The 19878-nt window shown below is 49.0% G+C and overlaps 1 protein-coding gene across 1 annotated transcript; it reads left to right on the top strand.

The window, feature by feature from the left end:
- Nucleotides 1-4153: 4153 nt before the first annotated feature.
- On the top strand, nucleotides 4154-16889 carry Fads1 (fatty acid desaturase 1). Its single transcript, XM_051193923.1, has 12 exons — nucleotides 4154-4479; nucleotides 6242-6352; nucleotides 6830-7027; nucleotides 7543-7644; nucleotides 7907-8035; nucleotides 12711-12771; nucleotides 14577-14653; nucleotides 15385-15482; nucleotides 15664-15760; nucleotides 15989-16068; nucleotides 16150-16275; nucleotides 16533-16889. The coding sequence occupies exons 1-12, from the start codon at nucleotides 4267-4269 to the stop codon at nucleotides 16582-16584; spliced, it is 1344 nt and encodes a 447-aa protein (XP_051049880.1). The 5' UTR covers nucleotides 4154-4266; the 3' UTR covers nucleotides 16585-16889.
- The last annotated feature ends 2989 nt before the right edge of the window (nucleotides 16890-19878 follow it).

Here is a 19878-nt window from a genome sequence, read left to right on the forward strand (position 1 = left end):
GACAGTAAAAATCAATGGGATCTGGTCTTTAACAGCGTATAAAAGCATCTAAATGACTAAATGAACCAGAGATCACCTCTGGAAAAGGTGCATCACAAAAAGCCAACAAAGCCATCTTAAATAAACATCTTTTTACTTATTTTATTGTGTTATGAATATGGTCAAGAGCTTTAACCCACCATGACAGAAAACATTCTTTGGGTTCAGGAAACTTGTGCCTAACACATGGCTGAAACCTGAGAGTTAAGTGGGATCTAGACTGGGGGGGCAACACTCAGGAGGCTGAGGCAGGTGGATCTCCGGGAGAAGGAGGCCATACTGGTGTACCTAGTCAGTTCCAGACCAGCCAGGGCTGCCTAGTCAGATCTGTCTCAAATGGAAAGAAGCTCTGCTCTCCTCATCCACCTACATGAATGCTTATATGTCTGAAAGATTTGATTTTTGTCTATTTTATTCAACTATTGTCAAGTTAAACTGTAAAACAGCTCAGTTTCAGTGGATTTAAGGTAAACATGCTTTTCTAAATATTCTCCTCAGAACATAAGAATGACCCCAAATGCTTTCCAAGTTCATGTGACTCGGGTAATTACTTGTGATAATGTTGAAGGTTCAGTTAAAACAGCCATATCTCCAGAAATTTCAACATGAAGTAAATACAGATACATAGCTTTTCTTATATACACTTACCAGTAAAAGGAACTTATGTTCTCTTTTTAAAAAATGTGTATGAGTGTTTTACAAGTGCCCTTACTAATAAACTATGTCTTCATCCTTTGTAGGCTTACAGGTAAAATGAACTTGGATGAAAATTTTTCAGCAAGAAAAATAAGTTGATGGCTGGCATTTTAATGCACCATCTTTGTGAGCAATGCTTATTCTTCATCTATATCAACTTGATTGGATCACCATCACCAAGGAGACACACTTCTAGGTGTGTCTGTGAAGGTGTTTCCAGAGAGGATTAACAGGAGCGAAGGCCTGCTCTGAAAGTAAGTGGCACATTCTATGGCCTGGGATCTTTGACTCAAGAAAGCAAAGGGAAAAGTCATCTGAATGTGAGCAGTCCTTTACTCTGCCTCCTGGCTTACCTAATGTGAATAAGCTCACAGTGCCTCAGCCTTGGGAGAGGTAAGAGCTCTCTGGTGGCTTGGCTGCTTTGCTTCTCTGATTGTCAGCTTGAACCCTAATATCTGTCTCTGTTTTTTTATTATTCATATTGGTGTCCAGACAATAAGATAAAATGTCCACATGAAATGAATACTTCTTCTGCCAGAATGGTTTGGCACTATTATCAAGAATGGAAAACTCTTACACTTAGCCAAAACAAGAGCAGAGAGAGGGATGGGGCTCTGCCCCCTGAAAAGCTCCTTATTACAGAAAGACTAGCAATACATAGGACTGTTAGTGAACAGGCTCTATGCCATGCTGACAAACCACTATGAGAAGTACATGCTTCTAGAAATAGTATTACTAGATTCACCACTCTTCACATAAGTGGTGAGGACCACTCCTGCTGCTGTGATACAAAGTTCACAATTTCTTTATTCCTAACGTCTCCTAAAAATCCAGTCACCAAGACTGGATAATTCTATTATAAACTAGAGAAGCACTGTGGTGCCTGCTTATAATCCCAGCACTTGGGAAGTTAAAGCAGAGTGATTGTTGCAATATAGAGGCAATGTTCATCATGGTGAGTTCCAGGTCAGCCAGGGCTACCTATATAGAGACCCTGCCCCCAGGACAAAACAGAAGAACATAATATGTAACTAAAATAACTAGAAATAACAAAAGTTAAAACAATATGCAATTATACAAAGAAGGCAAGCCTGGCCTTTCTTCATTTTTATTTATCTTATTTATATTTTTAAAATCACATTTATTTTTTTTATGGCAACTCTCAAAAGGGAAAAACATTTAATTGGGGTGGCTTAGATTGTCAGAGGTTTAGTCCATTACCATCGTGGTGCAACATGATGGTGGGTAGGCAGACATGGTGCTTGAGAAGTAGCCAAGTGTCCTACATCTTGACTTGCAGGCAACAGGAAGTAAACTGACTTACTGGATGTGGCTTGAGCATATATGAGACCTCAAAGCTGGCCCCCACAGTGACAAACTTCCTCCAACAATACCACAGCTACTCCAACAAGGCCACACCTCCTACTAGTGCCACTATCCTTGGGGGCCATTTTCTTTTAAACCATCACTTTGTGTGTGTGCCTGTCTGTCTGTGTGCATACGTAAGGGTATTATGAATTACATGTGTGTGTGTCAGAGGACAAACTTGTAGAAGTCAATTAGCTCCTTGCATTATGTAGGTACCAGGGATCCAATCCAGGTCACCAGGTTTGGCAGCAAAGCTAACCAAGTCAGTCAAATGGATTATTTTAATCAGTGTTATTGATGGCAATCACATCAACTCCCACAGGAAAACACAACTATTTATGAAATAGGGGCAGGAAGCCATCATTCTCAGCATAGTTACTATAAACTATGACACAGTTCATATGATGTCAGTGCCACAGTGTATATTTACCAAGTACAAGCAGTACTTTTGAGACTCAGCAACTGATGGCAACCAGACCTTGTACAATCTAGAACCTGGAGACAGGGTCTTTTTGAAAACAAGATCAGAGAAATGACTGACTTCAGAGCCTGAAATTTTGGGTCTGTGTCTCTCTATTCCAGAGGATTCCTTGGGGCTGGGAAGATGGCTCACTTGTTCAAGTGCTTGAATTTTCCTTTGGAAATGTGAGGGAGGACTGGAGTTTCATCTACAGAACCCATGTAAAAAGTTAGACATGGCAGCAAAGCACTTGGAATCTCAGCATTGGGGAGGTGGAAGTAGGAGGTTTTCTTGGGGATCGATGGCCAAGCATGTGTAACCAAATTGGTGAGCTTAAAGCCAGTCAGAGACCTTGTCTCAAAGGAGGTTGTCTTCTGGCCTCCACACATGCTTGCATACCTGTGCATGAGCATGGGAACACACACATACTCACTCACAGAGGTGAGGGTCCCAGACTGCACACAGGGTAGGGGGGTCTCCAGACTCTTGGAAGTATCGCTGTTATAAAATTGAATAAAGATGATCAAGGTCTTGCCTCCTGAAATACCTTAGACACAGGTAGCTCTCTCCAAATCACTTTGTCATCAAGAAAGCTTTATTTTTCCCTTCACTTCTTGCTATCCTAAGCCCTGCTCCTCCACACTGTGGGTGTGTATGTGTGCTTGGGGGTCAGAGGGCAAGTTGTGGAGCTGGTTTTCTCCTTCTACCACGTAGATCTCTGGAATTAAACTCGTTTTCAGACTGGGTATCAAGGGCCTTTATCATGCTGACCCATCTCCTGGTTTCTAAGTACTACATCCTTTTAAGTCGAAAATGTTGGCTAATCATAGCCTTCCGCTAGCCTTAGGCTGCGGAGTGTTCAAATTCATCCACGTGAGGCAAATGCCCCTGGAACTGTAGCCAACTAGGCTATTTCTTTACGTTAATCACCTTTTCTGTCCACACATACTCCCTGTCTACCTTGCTAGGAAAGGATCAGGATGCTGTTTTGTTGCTCAAAGGGCTGTTTAGTTTGTCAAGCATTTCCTTGGGACAAGAGATTGATAGAATGTTTGCCTTAGCATAAACACTGCCTAGGATTAATTTCCAGCGCTGCATAAAACAGGACGTGGTAATCCTTGCCTGTAAACCCAGAACTCGGGGGAGGGGGAGGGGGCATTACAAACTCAAGGTCATTCTCAGCTACATAGTGAGTTTGAGGCCAGCCTGAGCTAAATGAAAACCTGTCTCCAAATTATTTTTTCTTTCATGAGCCCACCATGCGCCCACACCAAGCTTCTCCTAGGCACACTTGGGCCCTTCGCCTCAGCTGCAGCAAGCTGTGATACACCCACAGGAACCGTTATCCTGTTAGTCCCTACGATGCTCAGCCACATCAGAAGTGGAATCCCTTGGTGATCATTTTCTGGCACCCGCGAGGGGGCGCTTATCGGTTTCTGGAAGCAGCAGAAATCCCTCCGGGGTCGTCCGTCCATGCTGGCCCGAGAGAGGCGGAGCTCGCGCCCCACGCCACTCGGCTCAGCCAATGGGAACGCGCGCCGGGGTCCGCGCCGAGGGTGCTGAAAACCCTGCGCGCGGACGCCGGGATCCGGGAGCGCGCTCTCAGCAGCCCGACGCTCCCCGAAATCGCGAGGCAGGCGTGCGCTGTCCCGCGGCCTCGAGCGCGCGCCTCTCCAGCTCCGGATTCCCTAGCTAGGTCCGCTATGGCCCCCGATCCTGTGCCGACCCCGATCCCGGCCTCGACCCAACTCCACCAGCCTCGCTACTTTACTTGGGAGGAGGTGGCGCAGCACTCCGGGCGGGAGAAGGAGCGGTGGCTTGTGATCGACCGGAAGGTGTACAACATCAGCGACTTTACCCGCCGCCACCCGGGGGGCTCTCGGGTCATCAGCCACTATGCGGGTCAGGATGCCACGGTGAGCGCGGACAATGGGCGCGTCTGCCCTCGGGGCGGGACAGTGGCGGGAAGAGAAACCTTCGGACCTGGGATGCAAGCGTGGGAGAGACCGAGGCTGGATATGGAGGCCCGCGCCAGGCACACTCAAACAAAGGGCTGGCTGCACGTCCGTGCTTTGCCTCTGAAGTCTTAGGCGTGGGTTGTTTCCCGAGCTGAACTAGGAGGGAACGAGCTTGCTGGGCACCCGGACCGCGGTGCTGCCTAGGGTGGCCAGAGGAGGAGTCAGTTCAGGGAGAGGGGATCGGTCACGTCCTGTCTGCAAGGCTGTGATGGTGAACTCAGCCTTGTCTGACTTGGAGAGCCGGCCCCCACTTGGGATCCGGGGCGGGAAGGGAGCCGGAGGGGACGCTCACGATAGGGGTGACACTGAGAACCTGTGTTTTGGCACCTCCTACAGGAGGTACACGCTGTGAAGCCCGGAGGGTAGGGTATGAACCTGAGCCTGTCCAAGAAAGCCTCCGGGCATCAGTCACTGTGGATAACCGGAGAGGTGTGACAGTGGGGGGCGTCTGCATCCGCATACTCCTAAGTTGGAATCCCAGAACTGTCCTAGGACCCTTAGTGGGAGGTTTCCCAACTTTTTCGGGAAGAAGGTCCCTGGGTGATCAGACACTTAGCAGGATAGTGTTCCTTTTCTGTTGTTGCTTAATGCAGGCCGAGTCGGTGCCACCCCCAGCCTCTGTCTGGTGGCTCTGTTTGTTCTCTTCATAGACCATATCCTTACTCACAGCCGAGGGTGGAACCAGGACTGATTTATTTCTTGGCACGCTAAAGTTAGAGCAGAGCGCTCTGTGGCAGAATTGTTGGATTCCTACCTTGGGGTCCACCTTCCTTCTAAGTCCTTAACCCAATCTCCTCTACCCCTTATTCCTTCTCTGTCAGTCTAATGTGCTTCCGGGGTGACTAGGGTTCAGTGCCCTTGAAGTTAGATGCTGAGAGACAGAGGGCACTCTGATAAACAAGCAAACAAAACCCCACAGACTTAGAGACCAGGCTAGATAGAGCCAGTCACTAGTAGTGAGCACTCCAGAGTCCAGAGGGCAGCGCAGTCCTACTGATGCATGCACAAATGGAGCAGACTGTGTATGCTTCACTGTCTGTGGAGTTTCTGCTCACACTGCCTAGGCTTCCCATTCAGTGTGATTTGGGGGCCCGGGCAAAGACAGCGATTGGTCTGGATGTGTGGTGCCACTGCCCATGGCCCCGCCTCCACTTGCAGCCTCTCTCCCTAAGGCCTGAGGTCTTCCCACCCACCTTGTGTAACCCATATTAACTCTGTAACAATGAGTGATTAATGTTGAGGGAACTAGGAAACTGTGCCCAAAGAGGAAGAAATGGGAACAGTTCTCCAGCTCGGGCATGGGGAGTCTTCCTGTTTATAGGGAAGCTGGCTGAGAAAAAAAGGACTTGTTGAAAGTACTGTAGGAGCAAAAGCCCCATAATCTCACCTATTCCTGCAAGCTGCTTCTCCTGTACTAAATTCCTGCATCAAGAGTCTGTAGACATGAAGGCCAGCCTGGGCAGGTCTTTCTGTATGGCATCCAGGCGAAGCTTCCCAGTTTTTGGTGTCATGTCCTTAAATGGGAACCCAAATGCTGGGTGATCCTAGGCTGGCAGACAGCTAGAAGGGCAGTAGCCAGAGGGAGGTGGCCTTTGGCGTGAGGCCCTTAGGAGTGTGGAGGGCCGGGAAGGTCTTCATTGTCTTCTCCCCATTCTTGCAGGATCCTTTTGTGGCATTCCACATCAACAAGGGCCTTGTGAGAAAGTACATGAACTCTCTTCTGATTGGAGAGCTGGCTCCGGAGCAGCCCAGCTTTGAACCCACCAAGAATGTGAGAGACCCTGTTTGCTGTTTGGAGACTTGGTTGTGGAGGGAGAGGGGGCAGATGCCTGCATAGGACTATAGGACAGGTGACAGTTCTTGGGAGTCTAGAATAGTCATGGGGTGATAAGCCCACTGAAGCAGGTACCTGTGTTTCTTCCAATGATGGCATTGACAACAGCAGACCCATTTACTTAGTGCCGTGTGCCCATGTAAACTAATATAATAATCTTTACGTATGTACAGTGAGAAAATAGAGGTTCAGAGTTTAAGCTGCAGAGCCACGGATCACACAGTGGGGACCCAAATTAAGTCTGCTTAGCTGCTGGGCATGATGTCGTTCACAGTAGCTTCTTCCATCAGGACCATCCTTCCCATCAGGGAATGTTTGCCAGAGGCTGTGGACCTCCCACAGTTGCCTCCTTGGGAGGTTCTCTGTGAGGGTTGGGGTGCTGACGAGAAGGATTATAGCCCCACTCTCCCACAGAAAGAGCTAACTGATGAGTTCCGGGAACTGCGGGCTACGGTGGAGCGGATGGGTCTCATGAAGGCCAATCACCTCTTCTTCCTGTTGTACCTGCTCCACATCCTGCTGCTGGATGTGGCTGCCTGGCTCACTCTTTGGATCTTTGGAACGTCCTTGGTGCCCTTCTTCCTCTGTGCGGTGCTGCTCAGTGTAGTTCAGGTGAGTGCCTTTGGCATTCCTGGGCTTCTAGGAAAAACATCAAGGCCAAGAATCCTGCCTGGGATCTGAAGATACACGGGAGCGTTGGCACAGGGAGGGAACACATTCTTTCGTGCGTGACTTTCATCTCTCTTTAGTCATGAGCATGTTTTGGTTCTCTCACAGCCTCTCCAGCTTCCCTTCCTTGGGTTCCCTTCTTCCTGTGTAGCTTGTTCTCTGAAATCTCAGGTTCAGGTTCTACCACACTCCATGCATGCCAGTCATGGTCCAGCACCAGGATTTGGACTGGCAGTCTGTATTCTGGATACTGGTCTATCCTAAGTCATGGCACTTCAGAGGAAAGAGGGGACTGTGGTCTGCCTCCACTTACATGTGACCCATTGGGCCAAGAGGGCTTACCCATGGTTCCCTTGAGATAGTGCACCAATCCAGTATGGAGAGGCTGAGAGGCTGCTGAGCTTTGTGGGGGGCACCCTAGGTACGGGCTGCTCTGAGCACTAACCATTCTGTTTTAGGCCCAGGCAGGTTGGCTACAGCATGACTTTGGACACCTGTCAGTCTTCGGCACCTCTACATGGAACCACCTGCTACATCATTTTGTGATTGGCCACCTGAAGGTCAATGAATTGATGGGGCTCCCCCAAACCCCAGTATTCATGGCTGCCAGAGGGTGGGAGAAATGCTCATGACACTGGGATTTCTTTCTCTTTAAAAATACTTAATTTATTATGTATACAGGTACCCTGTTTGCATTTATGTCTGTATGTCACAGTGAGGGCATCAGATCCCAGGGACTAGAGTCACTGACAGTTGTGAGCTGCCATGTGGGTGCTAAGAATTGAACACTGGATTTTCACTCTCATCTGCAATTCTCTGTAGGGGGCTCCTGCCAGCTGGTGGAACCACATGCATTTCCAGCATCACGCCAAGCCCAACTGCTTCCGCAAAGACCCAGATATCAACATGCATCCCCTGTTCTTCGCCTTGGGGAAGGTCCTCTCCGTGGAGGTGAGCTGGGTGTCAGTGCAGACGGGAACAGAGAGTCGCCTATTCTGCAGGTGTAAGGAAAGTGCTTGCTCAGTGTTGTCATCCAAGGCAGGACTAGGGGCTAGGCTGTAGGGCTCTTGCTTTCTGGAAATGGTGGAGGGTGAGAGGCTGTAAACCATTACTGTCCAGGACAGACTCAGTCAGCAAACAGCTACTACACAAAGGTACCCCATTCTGCAAAGGATTCAGTGAATGACAGGGCATTCTGTGCAAGCCCCTGCTCATCTTTGAAGATGACTAAAACACCTCTTCAGGCTGCTGCTTAACACCCCTGCCCTGGGAAGCCACCCCCTTGCTTTTGGTGTTTCTGTCTCTTACATCGGATGCCCTGCTGTGTCACAGCCTGCCTTGTCTGTGACTTTACTGTCTCAGTGCACAGAACACTCCCTCTGAGTACGGCTGTCTTCTGTATCCTGAGATTCTGCATCTGTGGATTTAAGCAAATATTAAGAAAAAGTTACATCCATCCTGAACATATGCAGGCTGTTTTGAATTAATTTATTATTATTGCATGCAGGCACCTGTGCCATGACATGTGTGAGGTCAGAAGACAACTCTTTTGGGGTCATGTCTCTCCTTCCACTTTTATGTGGTCTTAGGGATGAAACTCAAGCCACCAGGATTACATAGAAAATACCTTTACCCACTGAGCCATCCCACTGAGCCATCTCACCGACCCTACCGGGATTTTCAACTTTATTTATTTATCATTGTGTGACAGTATCTGTCAAACTTAGTGGTTGAACTCAGGTCATCAGGGTTCCTCAGAAATGCTTTACCCTCTGAGCCCTCTCATGGAGCCTTCTCATCTCCCTGGCTCTAGACTGTTCTTGGTTATTAGTTTCTAAAGAACACATTATAACAACTATCTTTACATAGCCCTTACTTGGTATCAGGTATAAGTGTGGTCTAGAGAGCATTTATTATATACTGAAAGGAGGCTTGGGGATAGCTCAGTGACAGCGTGTTTGCCTGGCTGGAGTAAAGCCCTGGGTTCCATACACAGCACCAAAAAAGAGATGGAGAAAGAAAGATCAGGTGGGAGGGCAGGAAGGAAGCCAGGCATGGTGGTACATACCTGTAATCCCAGCACATAGGAAGTGGAAGCAGGAGAATTAATAGTTTGAGGCTAACCTGGGCTACATAATGAGCAGCCTCAAGAAAAGAAAGAGAGCAAAGCCTCATCTGTAGGGCTATTGTAAGGCATGCTGGGAGAGCATGTGTCAGTTATCACGAGTAGCATGCCACTTCATACAGGGGACTTGAGTGTCTGGACACCTTGGAAGCAATCTCTGTGGATAAAGGGGCAGCTATACCTTTTCTCTCCCTCCTGGGCCTTCCCTGTCCTTTGACATCATCAGTATTGGCTCTGAGAGGTCAGCTGAGGCTATGAGCAAACGCTACAGTGTAACTGCTGGAGGAAGAACATCCTAGGGTGGAGAGCTGCTGCACTGGCCCAGCATAAGCAATAGAAAGTTCCAAATGCCCAGTGGAATTCCTTGAAAAGTTAATTAAAAACCCTTCTAGAGCTCTGCCAGCTTCCCTCCCCCCCCCACAAACTTAATGGCAGATGTTTGCATTAAGCTGTTGAGCACAGTTCATTTCCAGGCATGATTTCAAGATAGCCCGACTGCCCTGACCTCTCTGGCAGAGCCGTGCTGTGTGGAAGAGCCTTGGCAGCACGGGCTGTGCTGGCACAGGGCACTCATAGCTTGGGCTCCATCTGTCCCTAATGCTCCCATTTTTCTCGCTTCCCAAGCATTGGCTTGCTGTGTGTGCTCCCCTCTGCAGTGCATGGTGGGGAACTGGCCTGTGTCATTCTGAAACAGGACAGATTACTCATTAGGGCGCTGAGCACTTCTGTCACCATAGAGGGTTTAAGGAAAGGGGAGGCCTTTCTGGTTCTTGGTTCTGTGGTTTCCAAGGAACTCTGGTCCACGAACATCAGAAAGAGAGAAAAGGGACTAGGAGATGGCTCAGTGGGTAAAGTGCTTAGCTCTTCAGCATCTGAGGAAGCCAGGCCCAGCAGCTGTGACACCCAGCACCAGGTGTACAAGACAGGGAGTGTTAAAGACAGGGTCATCCTGGGGGTTTGCTGGCCAGCCAGTCTTGCAAAAACTGAGTTCTGGGTTCATTGAGAAATTACAGTAGAGATCAATAGAGATCCCCAAAGCTGATCTCTGCTCTTCACATGCTTGGGCAAGTGTTTCTTCACACATGCATACACCTCTCCCTCATTTCCACACACAGAGAGAGGTGAGGGTGGATGGAGATGGGCATGGTTTGGCCTCTCGGGAGACAGCTTAACTAGGTAGCTATGCCGCGGGTTAGTGGCTTCTGCCCAGTGCCTCCTAACACCCTGGAGAACAAGGAGGTACAGGGGACACTCTGAGTCTAAGCACAGTGAGGCAGATCATAGTAGCACTTGATCACTGTCTGAGGGAGCAGCCGTGGACAGGATCCCTGTCTATAGCAGTTCCCCACTTACCCCACTAACCAAAAGGGGTGCTTTTCTTCTATGGGATCTCCTTGGTCAATAATATTGCATGGCTTGTTCACCTGTTTCAAGACTATATCTTAATTCCATCAAATTCTCCGGCTCCAGTGCCCCCTCTATCTTATAAACTGTCCACTTTCTGTTACTATAACAAAATACCTGAGATTGGGTACTTTTGTAAAGAAAAGATATCTATTTTGGGAGGCTGCAAATTCAAGATGGAGCAGCCTCATCAAATTTGACCTCTGGGAAGAGCCTTGTGAGAGAAGCTAGACTTTGGTGGGAGTGGCTATGAAAGAAATTAGGGTGAGATAGGAAGCCACAGGTAATCTTGCTGACTTTAAAGCAATTCACTCTCTCCTGGCATTAGTGATGCACGTCTTTAATCACAGCATTCGGGAGGCAGAAGCAGGCAGATCTTTGTGAGTTCTAGGCCAGCGTGGTCCACAGAGCGAGTTCCAGGACAGTCAGAGCTGTTACACAGAGAAACCCTGTCTCAAAAGAAAAAAAAATTCGCTCTCAAGGGGAGACTCACTAGGCTCCCCCTGGAATCACGTGAGTCCATTCAGAGGGTGGTACCTCCTGACATCATTGCATTGGTGACCAAGCATGCAGCATGGTCACCTGGGGAACAAACCACACCACACCATAGCAGCCTACCTGGCCCACCTCTGCCTCACTGGCCCCTGAAACTGCACCTGCAGTTTACTTCCCCACCTCCTGACAAAGCCACCAAACATGAAACACAGAGCAGACAATCTATACTCAAGTTCAAGGCCCGCCTGGGCTACAGAGCAGATTACGCATGCCCTTGATTTTACCGGAGCTTTCTGAGGGCCTGGGTAACCTGGCCTTCCTAGCCTTCTGGTTGCTGGGTCTCAATAGCTTTGACTCTGGCTGTGCCCTGTGCTTTGAACACTTTTCTTTGGATTTCTGCACTTCTGGCCCTTCTCATCTTTCAGGTATCAGGAACCAAGGGAAAGCAGGCCTGAGCTGCTACCTTTCTGCCTGTCCTGCTCTCCTCTCTGTACCTGTAATTTGCCTCATCTCCTCAAGTTACCAGATACATGTAGACGAGAACATCATACTGCTCACCTCTGTACCCTCAGTTCCTAAGACAGTGACCGCAGCAGTGCCAACCCCTCTCCTCCAGTGCTTGCTGAATGACTCCAGGGATGCAGGGAAATTATGTCGTCTAGCCAAAGTTCTTGAACAGAACTCGGTTTTGATGAATTATTTGTGGCTATGTGAGAGGATAAGCCAGATTGTGCTCTGGATTGAGGTCACCAAAACTAATCAGGGCAAGAAATGCCAGAGCCATGGAATGAAGCAGCACAGTGTATGAGCCATGTGATGGGCTCTGGGCTGATTGAGTGGCTTAGTGACTCCTGGCCAGCCAGTTCAGTAGTTTGACTTTAAAAAACAAAAACAAAACCCACCCAGTGGAGCAAAGCTTTGCTAAAAACTTGATTGCTGGATTGTTCTTGGTAATCTTTCTACATATATTACACTTTCAAGGGGGTTTATGAAGCTCAGGTTGAAGTCAAGAGATGGCTCAGTGGTTAAGAGCACTGCTGCTCTTTCCAGAAGACCTATGTTTGAATCCCAGGACCCACTTGGGAGCTCACCCAGTTGTTAAGTTCCAGACAGTCTGCTGCCCTCATCTGGCCTCCGTAGGCATTGCATGCAAGTGGTGGAGACCCATACACTAAAATTAAAAAAAAAAAAAAAAAAAGACAGAGTCCAAAAGAGTGTGCTGGAAAGACTCAAGTACCTGTACAGGGGCAAAAATAGTTTTCCATAGGGACTCCGATGTCCAAAGAGTACCAGAAGCAGGAGGGGGCTGGACACCTGGAAGCCATTCAACAGAGACTTCAGATAGCCATCAGGAGTCCTGTAGAGCACATCCTGTACACATTCTGTACACTCCTCTGTGTTCCTTGTCACAGTACGTTCATATGTTACCATCCAGGGCCACTGGCTCCAGGTGCTGGGCCTGCCAGTGCCTTCCAAAGGCAGCAGCTAGCTGTAGGTTCCGGAAGTAGGCCTTGGTATCTGAGCAGGGGAAGCTGGCATCGCAGTGTGGGGAGAGGGGTGGATGTCTGGTCTTGCTGCTTACTTGTGCTTGTTTCTTCACAGCTTGGGAAACAAAAGAAGAAGCACATGCCATACAACCATCAGCACAAGTACTTCTTCCTGAGTGAGTGCCAGCCACAGGGATGGGGCCTCATGGGAGGAGCAGAGTCCCCTAGGGTAGGCCTAGGAGGAAGGACTGCCTGCTGACACCCCCCACCTGCGTCCTCCAGTCTCAAGAAACTGAGTGGTCAGCAGGGGTCTCCTGGTTTAGTTTTAAGCCTAGTTTTGTCTTAAACCTAGTCACACAAAGGTGGGGTCAGTTAGGATGATGCCTCGGGCATCAGTGGGACCTGAGAAATGCTGGAACTGAGCAGAAGATATTTTGATTATATAGTCCCTGCTTTAAAAGCCTGTTGCATATGCTGGGCATTGGTGGTGCACGCCTTTAAACTCAGCACTTGGGAGGCAGAGGCAGGTGGATCTCTGTGAGTTCGAGTCCAGCCTGGTCTACAGAGCTAGTTCCAGGACAGGATCCAAAACAATACAGAGAAACCCTGTCTCAAAAAACAAAACAAACAACAACAAAAAGCCTGCTGTATAATGCTCAGATAGGATTTATAACTCCTTGGTGGGTTTTGTTGTTTTGTTTTGGCTTTGTTTGAGAAGGGTGTGTGTAACTCAGGTGGCTTCAGACTTGCTATATAGATACAAGCCACCACACCTGCATGGATTTCAAGTTTTTAAAGGAAGAGAGGGGAAGAATTAAAGGAATTTGTTTGAACTATTTATTGTCAACTGTCCCTTCTAGAGAGGGCTGGACATGGTCGAAGGGTTGGATAATGACTTCCATAAAAAATAATTTTAGTCTGGGCAGTAGTACACACACCTTTAATCCCAGCACTAAGGAGGCAGAGGCAGGTGGATCTCTGTGTGTTAGAGGCCAGCCTGGTCTACATAGCTAGTTCCAGAACAGCTATGGCTTCACAGAGACCATGTGTTGAAAAACCATAATAATAATAAATATTATGCTTTATTATTGCTATTATTTTAGGGCTGGGGCCTGCTGTGAAAACTTGAGGTCCTGAATTTGGATTTCTAGAACCCACATAAAAGTCCAAGGGTGGTAGCACCTGCCTGTAATCCCAGTACAGGGTTTAGGAACTGTGTGAGGGGCACAGAGACAGGTGAATCCCTTAAGCTCACTGGTCAGCCAGAATAGCCCCACATTTAGTGAGAAACTCTGTCTCAAAAACAAAGATGGGAGATCAGCGAGATGGCTTCGCTGGTAAAAGCCTGACAACTTGAGCTTAATAGCTGGGGACTCACAGTGGAAGGATAGAACCAATTTATGCAGTCACCACCTCTGCCTGTGTGTGTGTGTGTTCCCGGATCTCAGCATGTGCGCCATGACCCACACTCACATATACACATCATATATAATAGTATCAGAAAGGGAGGGAGGAAAAGAACTTTAGAATCTGTGGCGTATTGAGGAGGTATGGATGGGGATTGTCATGCAGTAGCTGGAGTAGCATCGGGAGTGCCTCAGACTGAAGGTTCTTCCCCTGCCCTTTGACCTGGTGGAGCAGCAGGAATGTGACAGGACGGCAAGGACAGGGCTGCGGTCCAAGCACTGTGAGGGTATCAATGTGCCCTTTCAAAGGCCTAGGCGTAGGGTACATGCCATGCTTGAGGCTTAAGCTCCCCCATGTCCTCCTCCACGAGGAAGGGATATTGCTCCCAGCCCTTGGCCTCCCTGGCACCCTCTTGCGGAGTTGGCCTTGCCCAGGCTTGTCCTGCCCACGCTGAGTTGATGGAGGCGGCGAGGAGGGCTGGCAGGAGGCAGTTCTGTGCTGGGGGTCATCTCACCATAGCAGTCCTCTGTCACCCCCAGTGGCTCACTTCTCCCTGTCGCCTTTTCCTTCCCAGTTGGACCCCCAGCCCTGTTGCCTCTCTACTTCCAGTGGTATATCTTCTATTTTGTTGTTCAGCGGAAGAAATGGGTGGTGAGTATCCCTGGCCTGCAAGTCCCAGGTACCAGGTTTTCCAGTCCCCTGCTCGAGGAAGGGTGTGCTCTGTGGGGCACAGAGGCTGACTCCAATGGGGTGGAAATGCTTATCTCTACATGAGATTAAATGGGTTGGGCTCAGGCATGTCGTTGCCTCCCCATGCCAGGCTTCATGGGGCTAGTCTGAGGTTCCCAAGCTGCACAGCCCTCCAAGGACTGAGCAGAAAGCAAAGGGACAGAGTCCTGGGGGAGGGTCCCAGCTTTCAGAGAATGTAGGATGAAGCTGGAGGTGATAGATCGGAGAGAAGACATGCAGGCAGAACAGGCGTGGGGAATCCCCAAAGAGGGGGCGTCTGGCTGGGTCTGCCGTTCCAGCTGGCCTCAGATATAGGAGATGGGGAAGACAAGCTCTGGGCAGACAGGTGGGGAACTGAGATATGTACGTGGACGCTGGACACAGTGCACAGGGCTCAAGTGCTGTGGGAAGAGTATGGGGCTTGGCTCACTGCAGGAAAGGACCTGGAGCTTCCATTAGTACAGACAGGGCCTTGGTCCTGAAACATCCATCTGGCAGCATTTGGAGGTTTCAGGACAGACAGCAAGGCAAGCCAAGGGTCACACTGAGTGCCAGACATGCACACCAGGAGGAGGCGGTGGCTACAGCAGAAAGAGATGGGGAGGGGAAGGAGTAGCTGCTGCTGGGACAGTGCCATGCTGTTTCCCCTGCAGGACTTGGCCTGGATGCTCAGCTTCTATGCCCGTGTCTTCTTCACTTACATGCCCCTGCTGGGGCTGAAAGGCTTCCTGGGTCTTTTCTTCATTGTCAGGTAGTGTCTGGTGGGATGTAGCAGTTGGCAGGGAACGTGCAGGTGGTGGGGGGCCATGCTGGGGTCTTGGGAATAGGGGGTGTTCGGGGAATTGTCATGCACGGGCTGATGTTGCTGCTGGGATAAGAAAGAACAATGTGCTCTGCTTGTACTGTTTGTGGCTGTATGCCATATTCAACAGGTTCCTGGAGAGCAATTGGTTTGTGTGGGTGACACAGATGAACCATATCCCCATGCACATTGATCATGACCGGAATGTGGACTGGGTCTCCACCCAGGTAAGGTACAGTCTCTTGGAAGACCTGGACATGCCAAAACTACTTAAAAGGGTTAGGGTGGGCAGTAATAGCTAAACAGTCTACTCAGACAGCATTGCCTTGTTAGCTGGAGACTTCTCCCACTGAAGGGGGTGGCCAGAGGGATGGGGGCCAGTTCCAGACAGCCTCCTTAGGGAAGACCGGGCACTCTGATGATAGACATCGCCCTTCCCTGACTCTCTCCCCAAGCTGCAGGCAACCTGCAACGTTCACCAATCAGCCTTCAATGACTGGTTCAGTGGGCACCTCAACTTCCAGATTGAGCACCAGTGAGTAGGGAGACCCAGGAAGCAGGGTGTGGGGGAGGGGCAGGGGAGCACAAGCCACTAACTACCCTGCTGTCCCTGAAGCCTCTTCCCTACGATGCCCCGACACAACTACCACAAAGTGGCACCCCTGGTGCAATCCCTGTGCGCCAAGTACGGCATCAAGTACAAGTCCAAGCCCCTGCTCTCAGCCTTCGCTGACATTGTTTAGTGAGTATGAGCCTGGGGAGTTGGCAGCAGGGAAGAAAGGCAGGATGATGGGCATGTGGCACGGAGTGGGGTGGGCTCGTCATCTGCAGTGGCATCACCATGGCAACAACAGAGTGGTACTGGTCTGTGACCAGGCCAACTTCCTCTAAGCAGGAGAGGGAGGGGTGTGTGTGGGCGGATGTAAACATCTAGGGGGAAGGGGACATGTAGCAGGTGGATGATGCAGCCCACGCCTCCCTATACTCTTGTCCCTACAGCTCACTGAAGGAGTCAGGGCAGCTCTGGTTGGATGCCTATCTTCACCAATAGCAGCAGCAGTCCTCCATCTGGGAGAGGAAGAGGACTACTGGAGCCAAAGCAGAAGGAGCTTGAGGGACAATGCCACTATGAATCGAATGTTCGAAGGGTTAGGGGACAAAGGTGTTTGTGCTCACACCTGCCCCCTTTGCCTTCTAGGTACCAAACAGGAGGGAAGGAAGAACTGTTGGGGTAGGGATACAAAGCTGTTCTATTGTTTGTTTTACTTTAGCAGAGGCAAATGGGGGGACCTACAGAGCCCAGCGTGAAGCAGAGACCCCACCCTGGAATTCCCCTCTCTTAAAGTATAAACCCATGTCACTGGGCTATGTTCTCTGACTGTCCCCTCCCTGTTAGTCTCTGTGGGCCAGTGTGGCCCCTTTGAACAAGCCTCAGAAAGCGGGCATTCATGCATAGAACCCTGAAGCTTGGCACAGCTCCCCGCTCAGGAGCTCAGCTTGTTGCCAAGAGCTGGGTGTGACCATGTCTGCCTCCAGCTGCTGCGAAAAGCAGGCAGGGCAAAGGCCAGTGACTATGGTTTGGGAAGCATTTGGCCCTGGAGGATCCTGGCATGATTAACCCTGGTTTCCTGTTCTATCCAGGTTTCAGAGAGAACATGAGATCTTAGCTTTGAGCAAAATGGATGGCAGAGTTACTGGCCTTTAAAATCTGTTCATTCACCTCTTTTTAATCAGTCCCCAAGGAGCCCATAGTTTCCTTTTAAGTTCAAGAAAACAGCCATCAGCACAAGTGGCTGAGGTTCCCATCATGGAAGTGTCAGTGCTCTCAGTGAATACATCCCTGCTCCCTGTGTTCCCGCATCGTGTAGCATGGTCTGAGCTCCTCTGTAATCCTGGTCAAGTGTCTTATTCTTCTGGAGGCCAGATAGGAATTCAGGATAACTTCTGACAAAGCATGTCAGTCTAACAATGAAATAGGGTTTTATAATCTACTGGTTTTATAGAAAGTAAGAACATTTAACTCACCCTTCCAGAGAACATAGGAACATGCCCGGAGAGGTCTAACCACTGTAGATCCACATTCAGGCTCATTCCCCAAACCATCTGTCTGGAATTAGAGAACCTCAAGCAGAAGGCAAAGCACAACACATGTTTGTGGAGATGGCAGATGGTCAAGATGAGGGTGTTTGTGTAAAGGACGTTGGAGTACAGTGTGGTGACAGGCAGAGTTCCTTAAGTTTCCCAGGACAATGTCTAGGAAAGGCAGGTTGCAGAAGAGCTCAAGTCTGATTGGCCCTTCTAGAAACCCTGTTTGAAACAGGCTGGGGAATCAGAATGGAAAAGTGCTACCTTTATTTGGTGCTGTTCCTCCCCATGCCTGCTCCCTGGGGTAAGGGTCTGGGCAGATTACCAGCGAGCTCAGTCGTACCAAGACCAGGTCTTAGAGCACCTAACACTGTGGCCTTCCCTCCTCAGCCTTCACTGTGGCGTTGGCACAGTCGCAGGGGTTGTCGAGTGACAAGACTGAGAATGTTACAGTGGTAAAATGAGGTATCTCAATTCCACTATAAGAAAATAAAGTCAGGAAGACTCATCTCTGCTCACACAGACAGTGGCAGAACATTTGAATGGAGCTTGTTAACTCCAGCTTCCATGTTTATCTTTATTTCCTTCATCTTTCTACTTCCTGGCCAAGGGCGTTTATCTGTGTGCCAATGCCATCACCACCAATGAGACTAAAAAATAAAAATTAATTTGGACCAAAGAATGTTATTCATTTCAAATCCATGCTGCATGTCTGCACATGTGTACCAGATTCCCTGATGCAGGGTAGGGCAGGGCAGGGCAGGGCAGTGCAGCTGGCTCAGAGGGTAAAGCATTTTCTGTGCAAGAATGAGGACTGAAGTTCAGATTCTCAGGACCCATGTAAAAGCCATGTGGAGATCTATTACCCAGCATAGGAAGGGGGACCTCTGGAGCTTGCTGGCCAACCTTTAGGCAAACTGGTGACTTCTCGTACAGTAAAAGACCTTACCTCTAACAGCTCCCTTTGGAACACACATCACTGCCAGTACAAATGGGACAGGACTGTAACTGGCCGTGCAACAAGGATGATCTGACAAAGCCAGGTTCCTCCCATGATATCCATCTGTGGAGATGCTGTACTGCTGATGTATTCCTGCCAGAGCTCATGGATGTCACCATTTGATGTCTCCACTCTGGTCCTTCAACTTTCCATTTTGCATCATTTTCTCCCTTTAAGCCTATTTCTGATTCTGGAATGGTTATGCCTAGAAGTCCTGTTTGCTTGTCCCTTTGCCAATGCTGCCTCAGACTGCAGAGCAATGCCTCTTAACTCTTGACTGTGCTTAAACAGCACTCCTGAGTGAAAGCATCAGGGCATTCACAGGTGCAAGCACAAACTAGAAAACTTAAAGAAGGCTAAGCAGATTAGATTTAAAAGAAGCTAGAACTCTACTTGCTTGCTGACCACAGGATGCAAGCCCCTAAAAGCCACTGTGCTGAGGCAGTAAATAGTCTTGGCACTTACTTAGCTCACTGCCACTGCAGATCCAGAATCAAATTATGGAATCAGAAAAAAAAGAACTCAAATAAGTACAGCTTGCTTTAATCTGGCAAAGTCATTCTACTCTGCCCTCAGGATACAATTTATAGTGTCTACATTCACCCAAGACTTCATTTAAAGAATATTATAAATCCAATGCTTACCTGGTCTACCAGTTTCAGGCCAGCCAGGGCTAGAGTGAAAGCCAGTATGTGTATGCCCACGCGTGCAGAGACTATAGTGTGGGGGTAGGGCGGGACGGGGCTAGGGAGGACACTGAAAACCATTGTGCAAAGGCCAGCAGGTAAAAGCCCTAACAACTTCATAACCTACAGTGGAGATCCCTGAAATCTGTCCTTTGACTTCCACACATACTACACACACACACACACATACCTGCTCCCAATATATCGTAAAATTAAAATTTAAGGACTTGAAAACCAATAGTATTTATCTTCTCAATCTGTGGAGACATTTTCAATGGAAAGTTGTATGCTATTTCAGAATTGTAAGATCAGAACTACAGGCTAGCTCCCCACTAAGCTTTACCAGTTGTAATGGCTGACCTTGGTTGTCAACTTGACCACATTTGGAATCAACTAAAGCCCAAGCAGCTGAGCCCACCTGTGTGGAGGATATGAGGTAGGAAGACCCACCCTATATCTGGGTCATGCCTTCTATCAGCAGCCACACAAAAGGATGTGGAGGGAAGTTTTCGCTTCTTGCCTGTGAACCCTCACTCTCCCCTAAGGTATCCTTTCCTTGAACCTGCTTCTTTTC

This window comes from Phodopus roborovskii, unplaced genomic scaffold, assembly GCF_943737965.1.
Source record: "Phodopus roborovskii unplaced genomic scaffold, PHOROB, whole genome shotgun sequence".
Classification (NCBI taxonomy): Eukaryota; Metazoa; Chordata; class Mammalia; order Rodentia; family Cricetidae; genus Phodopus; species Phodopus roborovskii.